Source organism: Sminthopsis crassicaudata, chromosome 1 (genome assembly GCF_048593235.1).
Source record: "Sminthopsis crassicaudata isolate SCR6 chromosome 1, ASM4859323v1, whole genome shotgun sequence".
Taxonomy (NCBI): Eukaryota; Metazoa; Chordata; class Mammalia; order Dasyuromorphia; family Dasyuridae; genus Sminthopsis; species Sminthopsis crassicaudata.
Genome location: NC_133617.1, coordinates 635,122,507 through 635,141,130, shown reverse-complemented (window position 1 = coordinate 635,141,130; position 18,624 = coordinate 635,122,507). Strand labels below are relative to the sequence as shown.

The window sequence follows — 18,624 nt, the reverse complement described above, 5'->3', positions numbered from 1 at the left end:
TGTATGGGATTGCCTGTCATCTAGGGGAGGGAGTAGAGGGAGGGGAAAATTTGGAAAAATGAATACAAGGGATAATGTTATAAAAAAAATTTACTCATGCATATATACTGTCAAAAAAAATTAATAATTATGAAATTAATTAAAAAAACAATAAACAAACTTCTAAAAATAAAAGGAGAGATTAATAAAATTGAAAGTAAAAAAATATTGAATTAATAAAACTAAGAGTTGACTCTATGAAAAAAATCAACTAAATAGATAAACCCTTAATAAATCTTTTTTAAAAAAAGGAAAGAGGAAAATCAAATTGTTAGTCTTAAAAATGAAAAGGGAGAACTCGCCACTAATGAAGAGGACATAAAAGCAATAATTAGGAGTTCTTTGCCCAATTTTATGCCAATAAATTCGATAAATTAAATGAAATGGAAGAATACCTTCAAAAATATAGCTTGCCCAGATTAACAGCGGAAGAAGTAAATAGTCTAAATAGTCCCATTTCAGAAAAAAAGAAATAGAACAAGCTATTAACCAACTCCCTAAGAAAAAATCCCCAGGACCAGATGGATTTACATGTAAATTCTACCAAACATTTAAAGAACAACTAACTCCAATGCTATATAAACTATTTGAAAAAATAGGGATTGAAGGAGTCCTACCAAATTCCTTTTATGACACAGACATGGTAATAATACCTAAACCAGGTAGGTTGGAAACAGACAAAGAAAATTATAGACCAATCTCCCTATGAATTTTGATGCTTAAATCTTAAATAAAAATATTAGCAAAAAGATTACAGAAAATCATCCCCAGAATAATACACTATGACCAAGTTGGATTTATACCAGGAATGCAGGGCTGGTTCAATATTAGGAAAACTATTAGCATACTTGACTATATCAATAACCAAATTGACAAAAACCATATGATCATCTCAATAGACGCAGAAAAAGCATTTGATAAAATCCAACATCCATTCCTAATAAAAACACTTGAGAGTATAGGAATAAATGGATTTTTCCTTGAAATAGTCAGAAGCATATATTTAAAACTGTCAGTAAGCATCATATGTAATGGGGATAAACTGGAACCATTCCCAGTAAGATCAGGAGTGAAACAAGATTGCCTACTATCATCATTATTATTCAATATTGTATTAGAAATGCTAGCCTTGGCAATAAAAGTTGAGAAAGAGATTAAAGGAATTAAGAGTAGGTAATGAGGAAACCAAATTATCACTCTTTGCAGATGATATGATGGTATACTTAGAGAACCCCAGAGATTCTACTAAAAAGCTATTAGAAATAATTCATAACTTTAGCAAAGTTGCAGGATACAAAATAAATGCACAAAAATCTCCAGCATTTTTATACATCACCAACAAAATCCAACAGCAAGAGATACAAAGAGAAATTCCATTCAAAATAACTGTCGATAGCATAAAATATTTGGTTATTTATCAAAGGAAAGTCAGGAATTATATGAGCAAAATTACTAAACACTTTCCACACAAAGTCAGATTTAAATAATTGGAAAAATCTTAAGTGCTCTTGGATAGGCTGAACGAATATAATAAAGATGATCCTAAACTAATCTATTTATTTAGTGCTATACCAATGAGACTCTCAAGAAATTACTTTAATGACCTAGAAAAAAACAATAAAATTCATATGGAAGAACAAAAGGTCAAGAATTTCAAGGGAATTAATGAAAAAAAAAAATCATATGAGGTGGCCTAGCTGTACCTGATCTAAAACTATATTATAAAGCAGCAGTCACCAAAACCATTTGGTATTGGCTAAGAAACAGATTAATTGATCAGTAGAATAGGTTAGGTTCACAGGACAAAATAGTCAATAACTATAACAATCTAGTGTTTGACAAACCCAAAGATCCCAACTTTTGGTATAGGAATTCACTATTTGACAAAACCTGTTGGGAAAACTGGAAACTGTATGGCAGAAATTAGGCATGGACCCACACTTAACACCGTACACCAAGATAAGATCAAAATGGGTCCATGATTTAGGCATAAAGAACGAGATTATAAATAAATTAAAGGAACATAGGATAGTTTACCTCTCAGACTTGTGGAGCAAAGAAGGAATTTATGACCAAAGAAGAACTAAAGATCATTATTGATCACAAAATAGAAAATTTTGATCATATCTAATTAAAAAGCCTTTGCACAAACAAAACTAATGCAAACAAGATTAGAAGGGAAGCAACAAAGTGGGAAAACATTTTTACAGTTAAAGATTCTGATAAAAAGGCCTCATTTCCAAAATATATAGACAATTGACTATCATTTATAAGAAATCAAGCCATTCTCCAATTGATAAATGGTCAAAGGGTATGAAAAGACAATTTTCAGAAGATGAAATTAAAACTATTTCTATTCATATGAAATCACTATTGATCAGAGAAATGCAAATTAAAGCACCTCTGAGACACCACTACATACCTGTCAGATTGGCTAAGATGATAGGAAAAAATACTGATGAATGTTGGAGGGGATGTGGGAAAACTGGGACATTGATGCACTGTTGGTGGAATTGTGAATGAATCCAACCATTCTGGAAAGCAATCTGGAATTATGCCCCAAAAGTTATCAAACTGTGCATACCCTTTGATCCAGCAGTGCATAAGCTGGGCTTATATCCCAAAGAAATACTAAAGAAAGGAAAGGGGCCTGTATGTGCCAAAATGTTTGTGGCAACTCTTTTTGTAGTGGCTAGAAACTGGAAAATGAATGAATGCCCAGCAATTGGAGAATGGTTGGGTAAATTATAGTATACGAATGTTATGGAATATTATTCCTCTGTTAAGAGCAGCCAAAAATAAAGTAATGATGAATGTTGGAGGGGATGTGGGGAAAACTGGGGACACTAATGCATTGTTGGTGGAGTTGTAAACAAATCCAACCATTCTGGGGAGCAATCTGGAATTATGCCAAAAAAGTTATCAAACTTGCTCAGTGAAATGAGTAGGACTAGGAGATCATTATATACTTCAATAACAATACTATGTGATCATCAATTCTGATGGACGTGGCCCTCTTCAACAATGAGATGAACCAAATCAGTTCCAAGAGAGCAGTAATGAATTGAACCAGCTACACTCAGCGAAAGAATTCTGGGAGATGACTACGAACCACTACATAGAATTCCCAATCCCTCTATTTTTGTCCGCCTGCATTTTTGATTTCCTTCACAGTCCAATTGTACATATTTCAAAGTCCGATTCTTTTTGTACAGCAAAGTAACTGTTTGGACATGTATACACATATTGTATTTAATTTATACTTTAACATATGTAACAAGTATTGGTCAACCTGCCATCTGAGGGAGGGAGTGGGGGGAAGGAGAAAAATTGGAACAAAAGGCTTGGCAATTGTCAATGCTGTAAAATTACCCATGCATATATCTTGTAAATAAAAAGCTATTAAAAAAAAAAAAGTTATCAAACTGTGCATACCCTTTGTTTGATCCAGCAGGGTTACTGCACTTGATCCAGCAAGAAATACTGTATGTGCCAAAATGTTTGTGGCAGCCCTTTTTGTAGTGGCTAGAAACTGGAAAACGAATGGATGCCTATCAATTGAAGAATGGTTGGGTAAATTGTGGTATATGAATATTATGGAATATTACTGTTCTGTAAGAAATGACCAGCAGGATGAATACAGAGAGGGTTGGAAAGATTTACATGAACTGATGCTGAGTGAAATGAGCAGAATCAGGAGATCATTATACACTTCAACAACAAAACTGTATGAGGATGTATTCTGATGGAAATGGATATCTTTGACAAAGAGAAAATCTAATTCAGTTCCAACTGATCAATGATGGACAGAATCAGCTATACCCAGAGAAGGAACACTGGGAAATGAATGTGGACCTCTTGCATTTTTGTTTTTCTTCCCAGGTTATTTTTACCTTCTGAATCCAATTCTTCTTGTGCAATAAGAGAACTGTATGGTTATGCACAAATATATTATATCTAGGATATAACATATTTAACACATATAAGACTACCTGCCATCTAGGGGAGAGGGTAGAGGGAGGGAAGGGAAAAGTCAGAATAGAAGTGAGTGTAAGAGATAATGTTGTAAAAAATTACCCATGCATATTCTATCAATAAAAATTTTAATAATTAAAAAACAATAAACAAACTGTTTTCAGGAATTATATATGTGTGTGGGAAACAACTAAGGGGTGGGGAAGTGTCTCATCTTTAAAAGTTATTAATAAATTTAACTTCAAAAAAGATGAGACATAGATTATATCTTCCTACCCACCATGGTCCCTACCATACTGTTAAGCTCCTGGCAAGTATTCAATATTTAGTGAATTTCTGGCACTGCTCCAATGTCAAATAATTCTTTTGTATTTGCTTTTGTTATTCCTTCCATTTTGAGGGCAGGAAATGTTCTTTAAGGTCTGAGTTTATTGTACATCTCTGTGCCACAATCATTTCTTTAGATGCCTCTCTCTTGAGCCACATTGGGCTCATTTACTGCACTGTCAATCTCATTTTTCAGAGATTTCTATCAGATAAGTCTGACTGATCTTAGATACTTAAAGGCTGTCTAACTCTGTGTGTCACTTAACTGCTTTTTGCCTCAGTTTTCTCTATTGTAAAAATGATGGCTAATATATCATCTACTGCTCAGGGTTGTAGTAAGGACCAAACAAGATCATATTTATAAAATGTTTAACAACACAGTACCCAGCACATAGTAGGTGCTTTAGAAATGCTTAGTGAAGAAACAAAAGAGATTAGAATAGCAAGTGGTAGTGGGAACTGAATGAACCACACTATTTGATCTTGTGACTCAATTCTGGAGCTAACTCAGTTCCTATACCATTCAATTATGGGTCTATTCCAATTTCTGTCTTGTGAGAAAATTTTATTCAACTGTTAGAATTGTGAAAAAATCTTATTACATTGTTTGAACCTAGACCTGTGAAGCTGGGAAATTGAACCAACTTTATCTGTTGTTTTAAAATGGACCTAGGCCATGCTAACCCGATACCAATTGGATCCAAAGACTGATGCAATAAGTTTTCTCACAATTATATATCTCAAGCAACTCATATCTGTTATCTGAATATTGGTCCTATACTGGTCAATTAGGTATTATTTCCATATTCCTTTGATTGAATAGTCACAGGGGAGAGGAACAGTAGGATACCTCTTTTTCTGATTTTAGGGAATTGTACTTGTTTGCTTTCTTCCTCCCAACTTGGAAAGCCCCTAACTCTCTTCAACTGAAAATCATATTACCTAATTTCATATCCTAGTTACCTATTTTCCTTTTAATTAATTGGTCTTATTTGATTGTTTTTGATGTATAAAGTTTGTCTCCCTCTTTGTTCAGGATCTTGTGCCAAAGCTGAGACGTTCTAGTCCAGTTTGTTGAGCAACTGGCTTGTACTGCTTAATAACTCGATATGCTCAGAAGCTCAAATGTTTATTTTCTTTCACCTGCCATATTACTTCCTCCCTTCCTTCCTTCTTTTTCATCCAACCTTGAGATCATTGTGTCAATATCTAGGAACTCCAAGTGCAAAGAGTGTGAAATGGCTGCCAAAAATATTAATACAGAGTCTGTATTAACAGAAATATGGTACCCAGAACAAAGTATAATAGTCCTATTGTACCCTGACCTAGTCAGACCACATCTCGAATGCAATGTTCACTTCTGAATGTAATTTTAATAGAAATATTGGCAAACTAGAATAAATCCAGAAGAGAATGATCAAGATAGTAAGGAAAATTGAAAGCATGCTGCATAATACAGTTTGGGAAACCACACAATTTTTACCTGGGAAAAAAGGATGACCAAGGATATGCTTAATATTCAAATATTTGAAAACCTGTCATATTGGATTTCATCTGAATAGCTCTAGAAAGAAGAGCCAATAGTTATAAGTGATAGGAAGACAAATTTCACCTCAATATAGAAACTTCTTTCAAGTATAGTTTTCTAAACCAGAAAGAGGCATCTTTGCAAAGTAGTCAACTCTCCATCACTGTTAGTGTTTCAGCATAAGCTAGATCAATTTCATTCAGGATAATACAGAGGAGGTTCCCATAATGGCTAAGAGAAAAGTTGAATCATACAAAAACAGCTGATATATTAATATCCCTTTATAGTGTACAGAATTTTTATATGCAGTTTATCTAATTTGATCTTCACAACAATTCTGGTAATGGCACATAATGACAACAATAATTTAATTATTTTACAGGATAAAGACACTTGAATTCAAAGCATGCCAATAGGCACAAAGTCAGTAAATAGTAGAGCCAGGATTTTTACATGGATAAATTCTATTGGTAATCAGGGGCTGAAAAAAAAAAAAAAAGATAACACAATGTATACCTAATTCTATGGATCTATGACATTCAAAATAATTACTCTCCTTAAATATATATCTTTTAATTTGCAATAGTTTTTTTTTGTCATTTTATTGTCTGGCTTCAATTTAATTCAATTTGTTAAATATTTACTAAATAGTTAAGTAATAACTACAACTCTTAAGAAATGACAATGCTTACTTTTAAGGAGTTTTCAGTATACTTGGGAAGAGAATTAAGATATGTATGTCTCATAGACATATATAGAAATAAAGATGATATGACTTAGGGTATGAGTAAGGAAAAGGACAAATTTTAGTATGAGAGAAGTAATTTGTTTGGACCCGCTATTCTATTCCAATCAGTATTAATCAATTTGATAAAAATCATAGCAAAGTTCTACATATAAGGTCCCAGAGCTGTGAGCTGAAGATTCTAAGTTCACTTGCTTAACTATAGGAAATCAACTAAAGGCCCTTCACTTTTGTTTTGTCTTATTGACATGGGTGAATTCTGTAAAAATGGTGTCCCCTTTAATCTCTAAAATAATCACTGAAACAGTGTCCCCTTTGATCTACAAAAGAAGAGATTCAGGGTCTCCCAGGTTCCAGAGAGTTTGGGAAAAGGCATATCTTCCAGACCAACATCAATGAATTGGAAATCTTGGGCAAATCACCCCCCTCCCCCAGCAATTGAACTTTCTGGGAAACCCCATCCCCCATTCAGACTGAAAAAAACCTTCTTCAAAGTAATTTCATTCAATTGGGAGATCCTGGTCTGATAATCAGTTCAAACTGCCCCAAGATTTGCTCATAAAATAGGTTTCTGCCAACCAATTCTTTGCAAATTTCTTCATTAAGAAATGTGCTGGCTAACAGAGAGAGCTTCTTAGTGAAAAATAAAACTTCATTTTTCTGACACAAACTGAGATTTGCAAATTCTTTCCCATTTGGACCTATATTTCCCAGCAGAGAGGAGATTCTCTCTCCTATTCCTACATATCATCATTATGATGATGACCAAACAGCTTGTCAGGTGACAACTACATGGAATATACCCCTAATACTTTTGTACCCCTGGCTCAATCACTTGTCCAACAGGAGCAGATGACCATCTTATGACCACTCAGGTCACTGACTGTGATAGCCTGTACCACTTCTTCCAAATTAGGAAGAAATTAAGGAGAAGCCTGCTCAACTTATGTGAAGATATTCCTTGCTTCACCCAACTTGTGACCTTGCTGACATGTTATTTTGTTTATTCAATGGTGTTTGGTATTGCTGTTCTGGGTTGACTAGATATCTAGCCCTAGGAAAGAATGGAAGGAGATCATGAGAAAGGAGGAGATCATGAGGAAGAATCATGGACTCTTTAATAAAGTGTAACTGACTCAGATTTCTGTTTCAGTCTCTCTTACTGTAGGTGGGATAATTTAAAACTCCATAGGTAAGATACTAAATGTTTGAGGGGAGAAAACACTTCCATCCAAGATGATCAGGAAGGCTTTCTAGACAAGAGATCACATAAATTGAGCTTTGAAGGAAGAAAAGGATTCTGAAAAGTAGAAATGAAAATGGAATGAATCCCAAACATGGAAGATTGGACTAAGAAATGTATGGATACAGAAAATGGTATGTCAAATTTGGGAAACATTTAATAATCCATTTTTGTTGGAACACAGAATGAAAGAAAAGTAGCAATGTGAAGCAAAGCTGTAGAAACTCTTCGGGTTTTTCCTCCAACACTATGTTACTCATCATAGGGCAACACTCCCCACTCAGCTGCTTCAGCACTTGACCTGTACACTCCTAATAGCTATGAAAATTCTCAGGACCCATTTGAAAAATCTCCACTTCCTGGTGTACCAATCCCCAAATTATTTCATGACTGTTATAGTCACCTTTTAGCCAGCATGTAAAAGAGTCTTATTCCCCCTCTACTTTTCATTTTTGTTTTGTTGTTATTGTTCCCCTGTGGGACAGAATAAACTAATGTGGATGAACAAACACAGATGGATTATTCTTTACATGGTGGATCTCATTACATGATCTCTCCCACAGATCCATCCCTTTTCTAACTTCCTTAACTCTATTAAGGACATCATGCTCCTTTTCCATCTCCTGATTTCTAAACCTTGTTAATTTTGACTCTTCATTTATCAATATTGTTCTCTTCAAAGTGACCAATGATCCCAAATGCTAAAGCTGATGGGTCTTTTTTCTATCCTCACCTTTCTTCTCTTTTCAGCAGCATTTCACACTGTTGATCACCCTTTCCTTCTAAACATTTAATCTTTCATCTTTTGCTGAAAATGATATGCATCACTTATTAAAAACTCTCATATGTAAAGTTAAAAAATTGGGGACCAAAACTGCCTACTTAAAAATTTTCCAAATGAAATTTCAGTGAGTTTGACATAATTTGTTAGAATGATAAAGATGCCAAATTTTCCCATTAGTTTACCAAAACTAATGAAAAACTGTAAAAGACTTATCAGGAAAGATGAAAATATATCAATTAAATAAACCAACAATAACTTTGGCATAATTGGTACAAGAAATTGTAGATCTAAATGTTTGTAAAATTAGCTAATTACTAAATCACACAATTGTTAAAACCTGATACTGAAATAAAATGAACTTAGAATCAGATCTTTGAATCCCTTCTACCACAAAGTATTAAACTAAGCCTTTCAAAAATATTCAAGCAAATTCAAATTCTCTCATTAAAAATATTACCTCATCAACATCATTTCTAATATTTTAATGAGAACAAGGAAGTTTTATGTCATTGCTAACTAAATAACATTTTAAACATTATTTTATCTTTCTCATACCCTCCGGATAAGTTTTAAAATATGTTTTAAGTATTCTTATAATTGTAATTATACAAAATAATTACATAATATATATTATATGTAACTTAGTAAACATACATATATTTCTACAGCATACAATTCAGCCTTAATTTTAAGCAACATTCTCCTATAGATCTTGACCTCTCTCAAAAGGAACACAGATATTCCTAAGCAAAAAGGAACTATCTTTTACTTCCTCTGTACCTATGACAAGCAAGTTATAATGATGAGGTCTACATTTCAGGGTTCCCAGTTAGGGAACCAAATGAGGAGGTCTAAGATTTTGGGGTTCCCGGTCAGGGAACCAAAAATGATGAGGTTAGGATTCCTGGTGGTCAGGAAGTTAAATGATGAGGTTAGTAGCAGGTTCGGGGTTCAGCGAATGCAAAGGTTTGGCTCCCCTAAATCCACCCAGGATTCAGCAAAGGGTAGGGAGTTATGGGAATCCCCTTCTGGTGGCAAAGAGGTCCTTCATTAAGGGATTTACAAACCTGAAAAGCTAGACTGATAAAAAGAAATTTATTATTGGCATTGGGAAATTAGCCTTTGCTATGCATGAATAGAAAGACAATTCCTTGATGGCAAGGTCCTGACAGAGAGATATAAAGTTTCTAGTGGAGGAGTCCTGGCAGAGAGAGAATTTCTAGCAGAGAAATCCCGACAGAGAGGTGTAAAGTCTTGTTAGGGAAATAGATGAGAAAGATAAAGAGAGTAATGCTGAAAGAGAATATCATTTCAGTGGGCAGAGTTTGCTGCTATGCCAGGGAGAGAGAAGTTCCTTAGCATGCTAGGTCTTCTGCAAGGACTGAGCCCCAAGTTGTTTTATTTTATAATTGAGGCCTCAGCTACAAGCTGGGGGTTGCTCTTGATGGGGGCTGGGTATGCTTGAGCTGAAATTAGAATAGAGAATCTTAGAATTGAATGAGTGATCCTAGGCTGATCTTTAATTCAATGGGAAGCTTAATAAGTAGTGAGTTATCAATGGGGGTGATGCCCTCTCTAAGGATAACAGAATGAAGCTGTTTGTCCTGTTTCCCTCAGGGCAGGGTCTTTTACAGAGGCCAGGATTCAAGGAGACTTTCACCTTGAAGGAGTCTTACAGAGAGAATTTCCTCCCTTGTCATTCCCCCCTCATCAATAATGGTCTTATGGGGTCATGGGAGCAACAAGATGGAGGATTAGACCTCTTTTTTTTTTTTTTTTTTTAATTTCCCACAACTTCTCAAATCTCCCAAAACATAATTTGCAATAGATAAAAACAACTTCAACAGATTCCATGGTCTAGGAAAAGCTTCTTAAACTGTGGGTTGCAACCATAACTGAATGTAAAAGTTGAAAAATTATGATTATTAGTAAATTTGTAGTCCTATTTTATATACTCACATACCTGAAGTCACAGAAAAATTTTCAGGTGGTCTAGAACATTGAGAATACAAAAAGACTCTCACTGACCCCTCTCTCATCTCTCACATTACAAGCAGTGAAGCTGCACTAACAAGCCCAGTACTCCACATATATGTCAGGGCTTGTAACAAAAACAAACCCCACTCCATTGTTGTTCCTTCCTTTATAGTGTGACCTGGGTTCAAAGGTGCAGAAATTTGCTCAGAGACCCCCAACCCAGTGAGAAAAAGGTAACAGCCTTTCAAAAGCAAAAGCTTGCTAAGGCCCCAAAACCTGTAATACCACTGAAACAAGGGTCTAAAATGGCTACGTTGGGAATTGTCTGCCCCAGCACAGAAGCTTTCTGAAACAGGACAGGACACTGTGTTTGTGGGTGAGAGGAGGTGAAGAAAGTATTGTATAGCATTCCATTAATCCAACTCAACATCCAACTAGGGCCAATTCTAACCACTCAAAAGTCACTTGTGGTGGAGACTTGGGCTGGGGAACTAAGAATAGCAAAGCAGGGGAGGAGGATGTGATGCTTTGAAATCCAGTCTCCAAGGAAATAACAATTAGTGAGGACAGTAAGAAAGAGAAGAGTAAAAAAGGACAGCCAAAGAACTCAGGAAAATGAAAATCCAAAATCCTTTGGTATGCACAGATAAATCAATAGGGAAAACATTACTAGAAGGAAATATAGCCTCTAGATCTAGTAAATGAGTTCAAGTATCTATGCATAAATACAGCAAAACAAAGGAAAGTTATCCAACACTTGATAAGAGAGAAGACTTTTTGAGTGAAGATTCACTTTTTAAAAATTTAAAAACAAGGAACCATAACAAACTGTTTCTGAGTGGTCAAAGGACAAATAGGAATTATAAGAACAAAATTTATGGCATCCACAGCAAAAATAATGAGCAGAATAGAAAATGTAAATTTGCCAGGACAAGATCCACCAAACAAGAGATTGGGAATGCAAATATATAAAATATACAAAAGTGAAGGACAATCCAAGAGAAGCAAAAAATACAATTACTATGCAAACAAAACATGCTCAACTTGAAGACAAGATGACTAAAGTCAGTGTAAAGATGATAGGTCTCTTAAGAAAACATGGCAGAACAAAAAAATGTATAACACCATAATGCAGAAAGTAATAGAACTCTGAGACACATGGTGCTTAAATTTAACAATGGATCAAGTTCAGTAAGTAATCAGAAATAAGATTTTTAAATATAAAGGAAAGAAAATAAAATGCAAAATTATTCTGCACCTACCATAAAACTCAAGAGAGAATGAAATAATGCATTCCAAAGAACAATGGAGCTCAGGATGCAGCCTAAAGTAACCTATCTCTTAAAGATGAGCTTAAACCTATATGGAAAAACATGGACCTTTAATGATAAAATGGAATTTGAAACATTTTTAGAAAGTAAACAAGAAATGAAGAGATTATTTGCTTCTCAAAACCCCCAAACAAAAGAAATGCAGAATCAGTAAATAAATGCAGCAAAGGCAGTCACAGAGTGACAGTAGAGAGATCATTAAAACAACAAACAAAAACAAAAAACTCTTTCTAAATACATACAAAGAAACAGGGGGGAAAGTTGAAGTCTTATAAAGGAACAGTAAAGAAGTCTGGAACATTAGAACACCATGGATAGAATTTAGCAACATTGCCTAGGAGAGTATGTGTATTCAAAACCACTTTGGGAAAAAATCTGGAGTAATACTAACAAAGTAACTAAAACATTCCTACTCTTTGTACTAAAAACTCCATTATTCCGATGAAATCACTTAATAGAAAGTTCATCAAAATATTTATATGGGCATTCTTTGTAAATTGGAATTAGAACCAAAGTAGATATTCACCAATTGGGGAACAACCAAATAAATTACAGTACTGAATATAATGGAATATTAATGTATTGTAAAAAAAATGAAGTGTATAATGAATATAGAGAAGCATGGAAAGAAAGATCCATATGAATTTATGCAGAGTAAAGTAAGCAGAATTAAGAAAATAAGAAACATAGTAATTACAGCAATGTAAATTTAAAAACACACACCAAAAAAAAAAAAAAATCAAAAGCAAAGGTAACAAAGATATAAAAGATTAAGCAGAAGTCAACTGAAGAATTATGAGAGGATATTCCCAACCCAACTCTCTGAAGAAGTGGAAAGTCCATAGGTGTTACATAATACAAATTTTCTGACCTTTGTTTTAGTCAGTTGTGCTGATTTTCCTCCCTCTGAAAAAAAAATATTATTATATGGGAGAACTCTGGGACAGGAGAAGAAAGGATACTTGGGATAACTATGATTACAGAAATATCAATTTAAAAAGCTTTTCAAAAATGATACTGGTGAGATCACCACAGAACTTGGGAGTCAGAGGAAAAGCAAGTGAAATGACACATAATAGACATTAAATAAATACTTGAATTGATCTGAATGGCTTCTAATCTAATGGAACTTTTAATTGGGGAAAAGACACATATGCTTGCAAGCCACAGAACATAAATTTATAAGAGGTACAAGTAAAAAGATCTGAAGGAAGAAAGATCATTAATGACTTAAGGGAACAAAGAATAAACAACTTTAATGCAAGACTTTCAAAGATAGAGAGGAATAAAGTAAACAGTAATTGCAGGCATAAGGAACAGCATGAACAAGAACAGAGACTTGTAAAATAAAGTTATTTGGTAATGGCAGTGAATGGTCTACTTTGGTTGGGTCATAAAGTGTGTGTAAAGAAGAATAAGAAAAGCTAGACAGTTAGAACGTTCCAAGAATGTAGAAATTCTTAAATGCCTGGATAAGGAAATAAAACTACTCAGTAAAAAATATGGAACCCTTGAAGGGTTTTCAGCAAAGAATGACATGACTATAAGTAAAATTAATCTTGATGGGGGCTGTAGCACCTTGATATTCCTTGTTTGATCTCCAACTCCATTTGGGATTTGGACTTTGATGTGGTCAAACTAGTTTGGACTATCTGAGCTGGTTGGAGTTTTACAGCCCCCCATTCTAATCTGCTCAAACATACCAAATGTCACAGCAGGGGAAGAGACTTCTGTCTCTACTCAAAAGATTACAAGAGAATCCTTATCTTATCTACATCACTCTCCGGAACCTCCTCACATCAATGCATTTGAATGATTGTGCTTTGTATAAAACAGAGAACTCAAAAATCTATTCTTTGCAAAACTGGCCTTGTACCTTGCAGCCATTTTGCCCATGACTCTCGGTGTTTCTATTCTAATCAATAAAGACTTTGTTTCTACACAGCCTTGAGTAGCGGGACTTTGGGAAGGAGAAAGAGATTATTAGACCTCCTGAAAGGAACTGACCCATCTTGGTTTAGACCCTCAGTTTACTCCTCATCAATCTGATGATTCTACTAATGATGAATTAAGGAGAAACAATAAACACAGATGGAGCCCTTAAGAAGATAGTTCAGACAAAGGAGTAATGAGGCCTTTGCGCTAGCTATCATAAGGACAATGGGAAAAGAATTTCAAGACTTAGTTATGTTGGAGTTAAAAAGTAAAAAGATTTGCTAACAATGCAATAAAAATGAAAAACAATAAATAAGTTTTTAAAAAAACAAAAAACAAAACATGGAATTCTGGGGAAATGATGGCACCAAAGACAGAAATAATAATTTTTTAAAAAAGAAATCTAAGCAGGTTTTAGAATAAATTCAGTTTTCTGTATGTTGAGTTTGAAGAATTGATGGAACCAGGGGGGAAGATTCTGAAGGTGATTAGATATATAATACTAAAGATCAGGAGAGAAGTCAGGGCTTGAAGTGCAAACTGAAGCCATGAACTCCTGCAAATAAGATTACCAAGGGGAAAAATTAGAGGAGTGGCAAGGTCAGAATATTGAATTCCTACTTCAAGGCATCCAAGGAAATGGAAAAGCAACAAAAAAGAAAAAAAAGGAACAATCAAAATATGGTAGTCATTCATTTTATGCAGTATTATTTGAATATACTTACTAAAGCATAATCATGAAACCAAGGAAGAAAGAAGGGGCAATAAAGCTACAAAACAATAATGGCAAATGAAGGCTGAGAAAGGTCACTGGATATAGTAAACATGGCCAGCTCTATGAAAATACCTTCTATAGAGCAGCTGGAATTGCAAGATTACAAGATTAAGAAGTAGTTACATAAAGAGTAATCAGATAGGGGATGAGTAGCTATAGTCACAACTTAGAATAAAAGATATATGGGAAAGGTTTTTAAGGATTAATATACCTCTCTATATTTTTATATAGGGAGGGAAAAACCCAGTGAAGAACATACATTAAGGACAAATATAGGAAGAAAAAGGAAGAAATTAGAATCAAAAACACAGCTTGAGGGATTAGCCTTTGCAAAAGAGTGAGGATAACTATTCCCCTGATATATGAAAGAAATGATGTTAATGAGATAATCTGAGGTGTTGATGGATTTATTCAGCAGGAGGACAAATCATCAGTTATAAACCTAAGGATTGAGGAACTGATAAGAGAAAAGATTGTAACAGTTGCTGTAGAGAATGAGATAAACAGTAAAAGTACAAAACAATTTCCAAGCAGCAATAATGATCCAAATGAGGTTATGTTTGAAGCAGAACAAATTTTTCCCATAGAAACAATGTTATAAATTATGGTTGGCTTCACAGGTTGGTCCACAAAAGCATATGTAACTGAACTACATATCCTACTAGCAAAAGTTCTGGGCCCTGAAGGCAATGGATGGACATAGTCCAGGAAAAAAAAAGAAGAAACCTTCTCTTTTCTTTGTATAACCAGGCATAGATTTCAACTAGCCCTTAAGAAGGGCTTGTCATTGTACTTATTTCCTTTTTCTTTTTCTTTCTTGTTCTTTTTTTTTTTTTTTTTGCTGAAGCAATTGGGGTTAAGTGACTTGCCCAGGATCACACAGCCAGGAAGTGTTAAGTGACTGAGGCCATATTTGAATTCCTGACTTCAGAGCAGGTGCTCTATCCACTTCACCAACTAGCTGCCCCCATTTCCTTTTTCTAATACCATATGAAACTGTAATTTATAAGCTATCAAGTTAAACTAAAATAGAAACCAAATAAACCCTACCTTACTTTATAATTTCAACTAGTATAACAAAGGAAAAAAAAAAATTAGGGCAAGATGGGCAAATGCATATGCAAGTCTAACCAGTGCCAGCTGGAAGACTTGACTATAAGTCACCTTTTCCAAACTTTCTGGTTTCTTCTTTTTCTTTACTTTAAACCCCCATAATCTATAATTCTCCAAACTTTTCACTGTGATTCTGATGGTAGTGACATAGGGGCTCCCATCATCAAAGGGAGGCAGAGATTTATTTGTAAGGGAGTTATTTTCTGCCTGTACTAGATTATTGAATTTATATAGTACCCTTCCTCCAAATTAATTAACTGTGTATTACCATGAAATGTTTAATGAAAAGCAATGCTGGAAGGAATTATGCTGATGACAATCCTAGAATGCTATCCATTTTAGAGTGTGATTAAAGTGCCTTATAGTTCAGGACTCTCTTCATATTAATTTTATCTAATACTAAACTGGACATGTAATTTAACATGAAACAAAAGTAGTGCAGTCCAAATATTACAACGGCAATTTATCACATTCTAGCAAAATTCTAAATTAAAAAAAAGTTTGTTTTTTAAACAGAGTCCAAATTATTATTTCTGTCTACATTTGATAAGATATAGAGACTGGGCTCCATTTTAATCTAAAAATCTGCTTAAAATATAGTTGACCTCTCTGGGCCTCAGTTTCCACAAGAGTATAATGAGAGTATCAGAATGAATAAAATCATCCATTTCCAGCCCTAAATCTAGGTTGAAAAAAAAAATCATTGTTATTCAAAATGCTAATCGCAACATAAGTGCTTAAACTGAAGTTTACTCTGGTTAGTAGCACATCAATCAGTATAAACAGAATACATATTCACAAACCCAATCAAGCTCAGAAAATTCCTATCTCAAAAATTTTAATGTTATTTATTCTGTTATTTCTGACAAAAGACTGAAAAAATAATCATATATTTGATGTAACAAATTATGAAGTGTATCAGCATTACCAAAATCCCAAAGCCAATCTTCCCACACCGTGAGGACAGTCAAGGGCATTAGACACTTAGATGGTAACATAGAGAGATTTCTGGTATTAACTTAATTGGGCCAGTTGGTTCACAAGGTCACATGACAAGAAATCATAGCCTATCTGCACACAGTTCAGTTATCTTCAAAAAGAAAAAAAATGTTTAGCAAGTTTAAATGTTTAGCAAGTTTAAATGTTTAACACCACTCCAGACATTGCTGGGTAGTGCCTCCAGAAAAATAAATAAATTAATTAAAATAAAATAAAAAGAATGGCACATCTCTCAGTAGTCTTTTAACCTCTAGATTTCGAAAAATAACCCTATAGCAGCTTGGGAGATTGGGAGAGGAAAATCTCATGCACGATTTATTTTCAAACTTGTTTCATGTGACCATGACAATAAGCTGTAAGTAGTACATAAATAATTAAAATTCATAAAAAATGGAAAAAATAACTTGTACATCTTCCTTTAAAAACTCTTTTTCTGGGGCTAGGATTAAGGAATGGCTGGAGTAATAAGATTCCTACCTACTATCACTCCTATGAGAAAAAAAATCTAGAGATAAAAGTCAAGAATATATAGATGGAGGCAAAAGGAGCTCAGGAAAAAAAAAAAAAATTGGAACTTTAAACATCTGTATATTTATCAACCAGCCCTTTTTAAAGGGGAGAGGGGAGGGAGAAGGAGGTCCGGTCGCAGTTTTCAACACCAAAGTTTTGCCAGAGAGAAAATGCTTGCTATTTGACATTCCACCACCCAGCTAAGGGTCACCCAACTCCAATCCCACTGCAGAGGAAGCTGGGGGTGTATGTCCCCCGGCCATTTATTTTAAACGGCTTAAAAAAAGAAAAAGAAAAAAGTTCAGTCGGACTTTGCCAGTGTTTCTGTACCACACAGTCGGAGCTCAGGCAGGGTGGGCGCAAGCTGAGTTGGCACCGACGAGCCTTCCTAAAAGTGGCTGTCTCCGAGGACAGCAAAGAACCACTTTTTTTTTTTTTAAAGTCCAGCTTGGGATATTCCCTCTCCGCCTCCTCCCCCTTCTCCCTAGCGTCCATCCCCCAGTAGGACGAGGTAGACAGGAAAAGGGAGGAGGGAACTGGGAGTTTCCCCGACTCTCCTTTAAGCAGGTATAGAGGGCAAGAGGTGCGCGGGGAAAATTAGCACAGGGAAAGGCAAGATGCGTGGGCTAGGGGAATGCAGCGGCGGGGATGGAGGGGGTCGTGGAGGGATTCGGGGAGGAGCGGAGTGGGAGGGAGGGCTCAGAAGTTCGGGGGTAGGTACTTAGTCCCGGGGCAGGCGAGAGCGGGGGGAGGAAGGGATCCCGGCCGCGGAGGGATTTAGGGAGGGGGAAGGGGGAGGAGACAATGGAGGAGGGGACGGAACCGGGGCTGGCGGCGGGGTACCCTCCGGGACTTACTCGGCTGTACCAGATGCTGAGGTGGGCTGGGGCCAGCACGGCGAAGAAGGCTCTCTGTGAGTCGGTCTGGATGTGAAAGGGAGGCTCCGCCGGACTCCCCACGGGGCAGAGCAGCCTCTTGGGCCAGCCGCTCAGGAAATACATGGTTCACCCCGAACCGGCCCCCGCAGTTTCGCTGCCGCCGCTTCTGCGCCGCCGAGTCGCCGGCCCTGCTTCCCTGGACCCTTCCCCACCCCCACCCACCCCCCCTCTCACACTCAGCCCCTCGGGGCCGGACCCCCGCCTCCCACACCGGTAGCGGCACCGGCGACGGTGGCTGCTCGGGGCATCTGCCCGCTGGCCGGGTCGGGCCAGGCCGACGCGACGCGACGCGACGCTCGCTCCCCGGAGCTGACGGGGCTGACTGAGGGAGGGAGGGAGGGAAGGGGGAGAGGGAGGAGAGGGAAGGGGATGGGGAGGAGGGAGGGAGGGAGGGAGGAAGGAAGG

At 36.2% G+C, this 18,624-nt stretch overlaps 1 protein-coding gene across 2 annotated transcripts in view; it reads right to left on the bottom strand.

The window, feature by feature from the left end:
• Positions 1-18,374, bottom strand: part of RIC1 (RIC1 homolog, RAB6A GEF complex partner 1) — a 135,897-nt gene extending 117,523 nt beyond the window's left edge. For both annotated transcript variants that reach the window (XM_074282866.1, XM_074282867.1), the window contains exon 1: positions 18,139-18,374. In XM_074282866.1, coding sequence (XP_074138967.1) covers positions 18,139-18,282 — 144 coding nt within the window. In that variant the 5' untranslated portion in view covers positions 18,283-18,374. The remainder of the gene's footprint in view (positions 1-18,138) is intronic.
• Between the last annotated feature and the right edge of the window lie 250 nt (positions 18,375-18,624).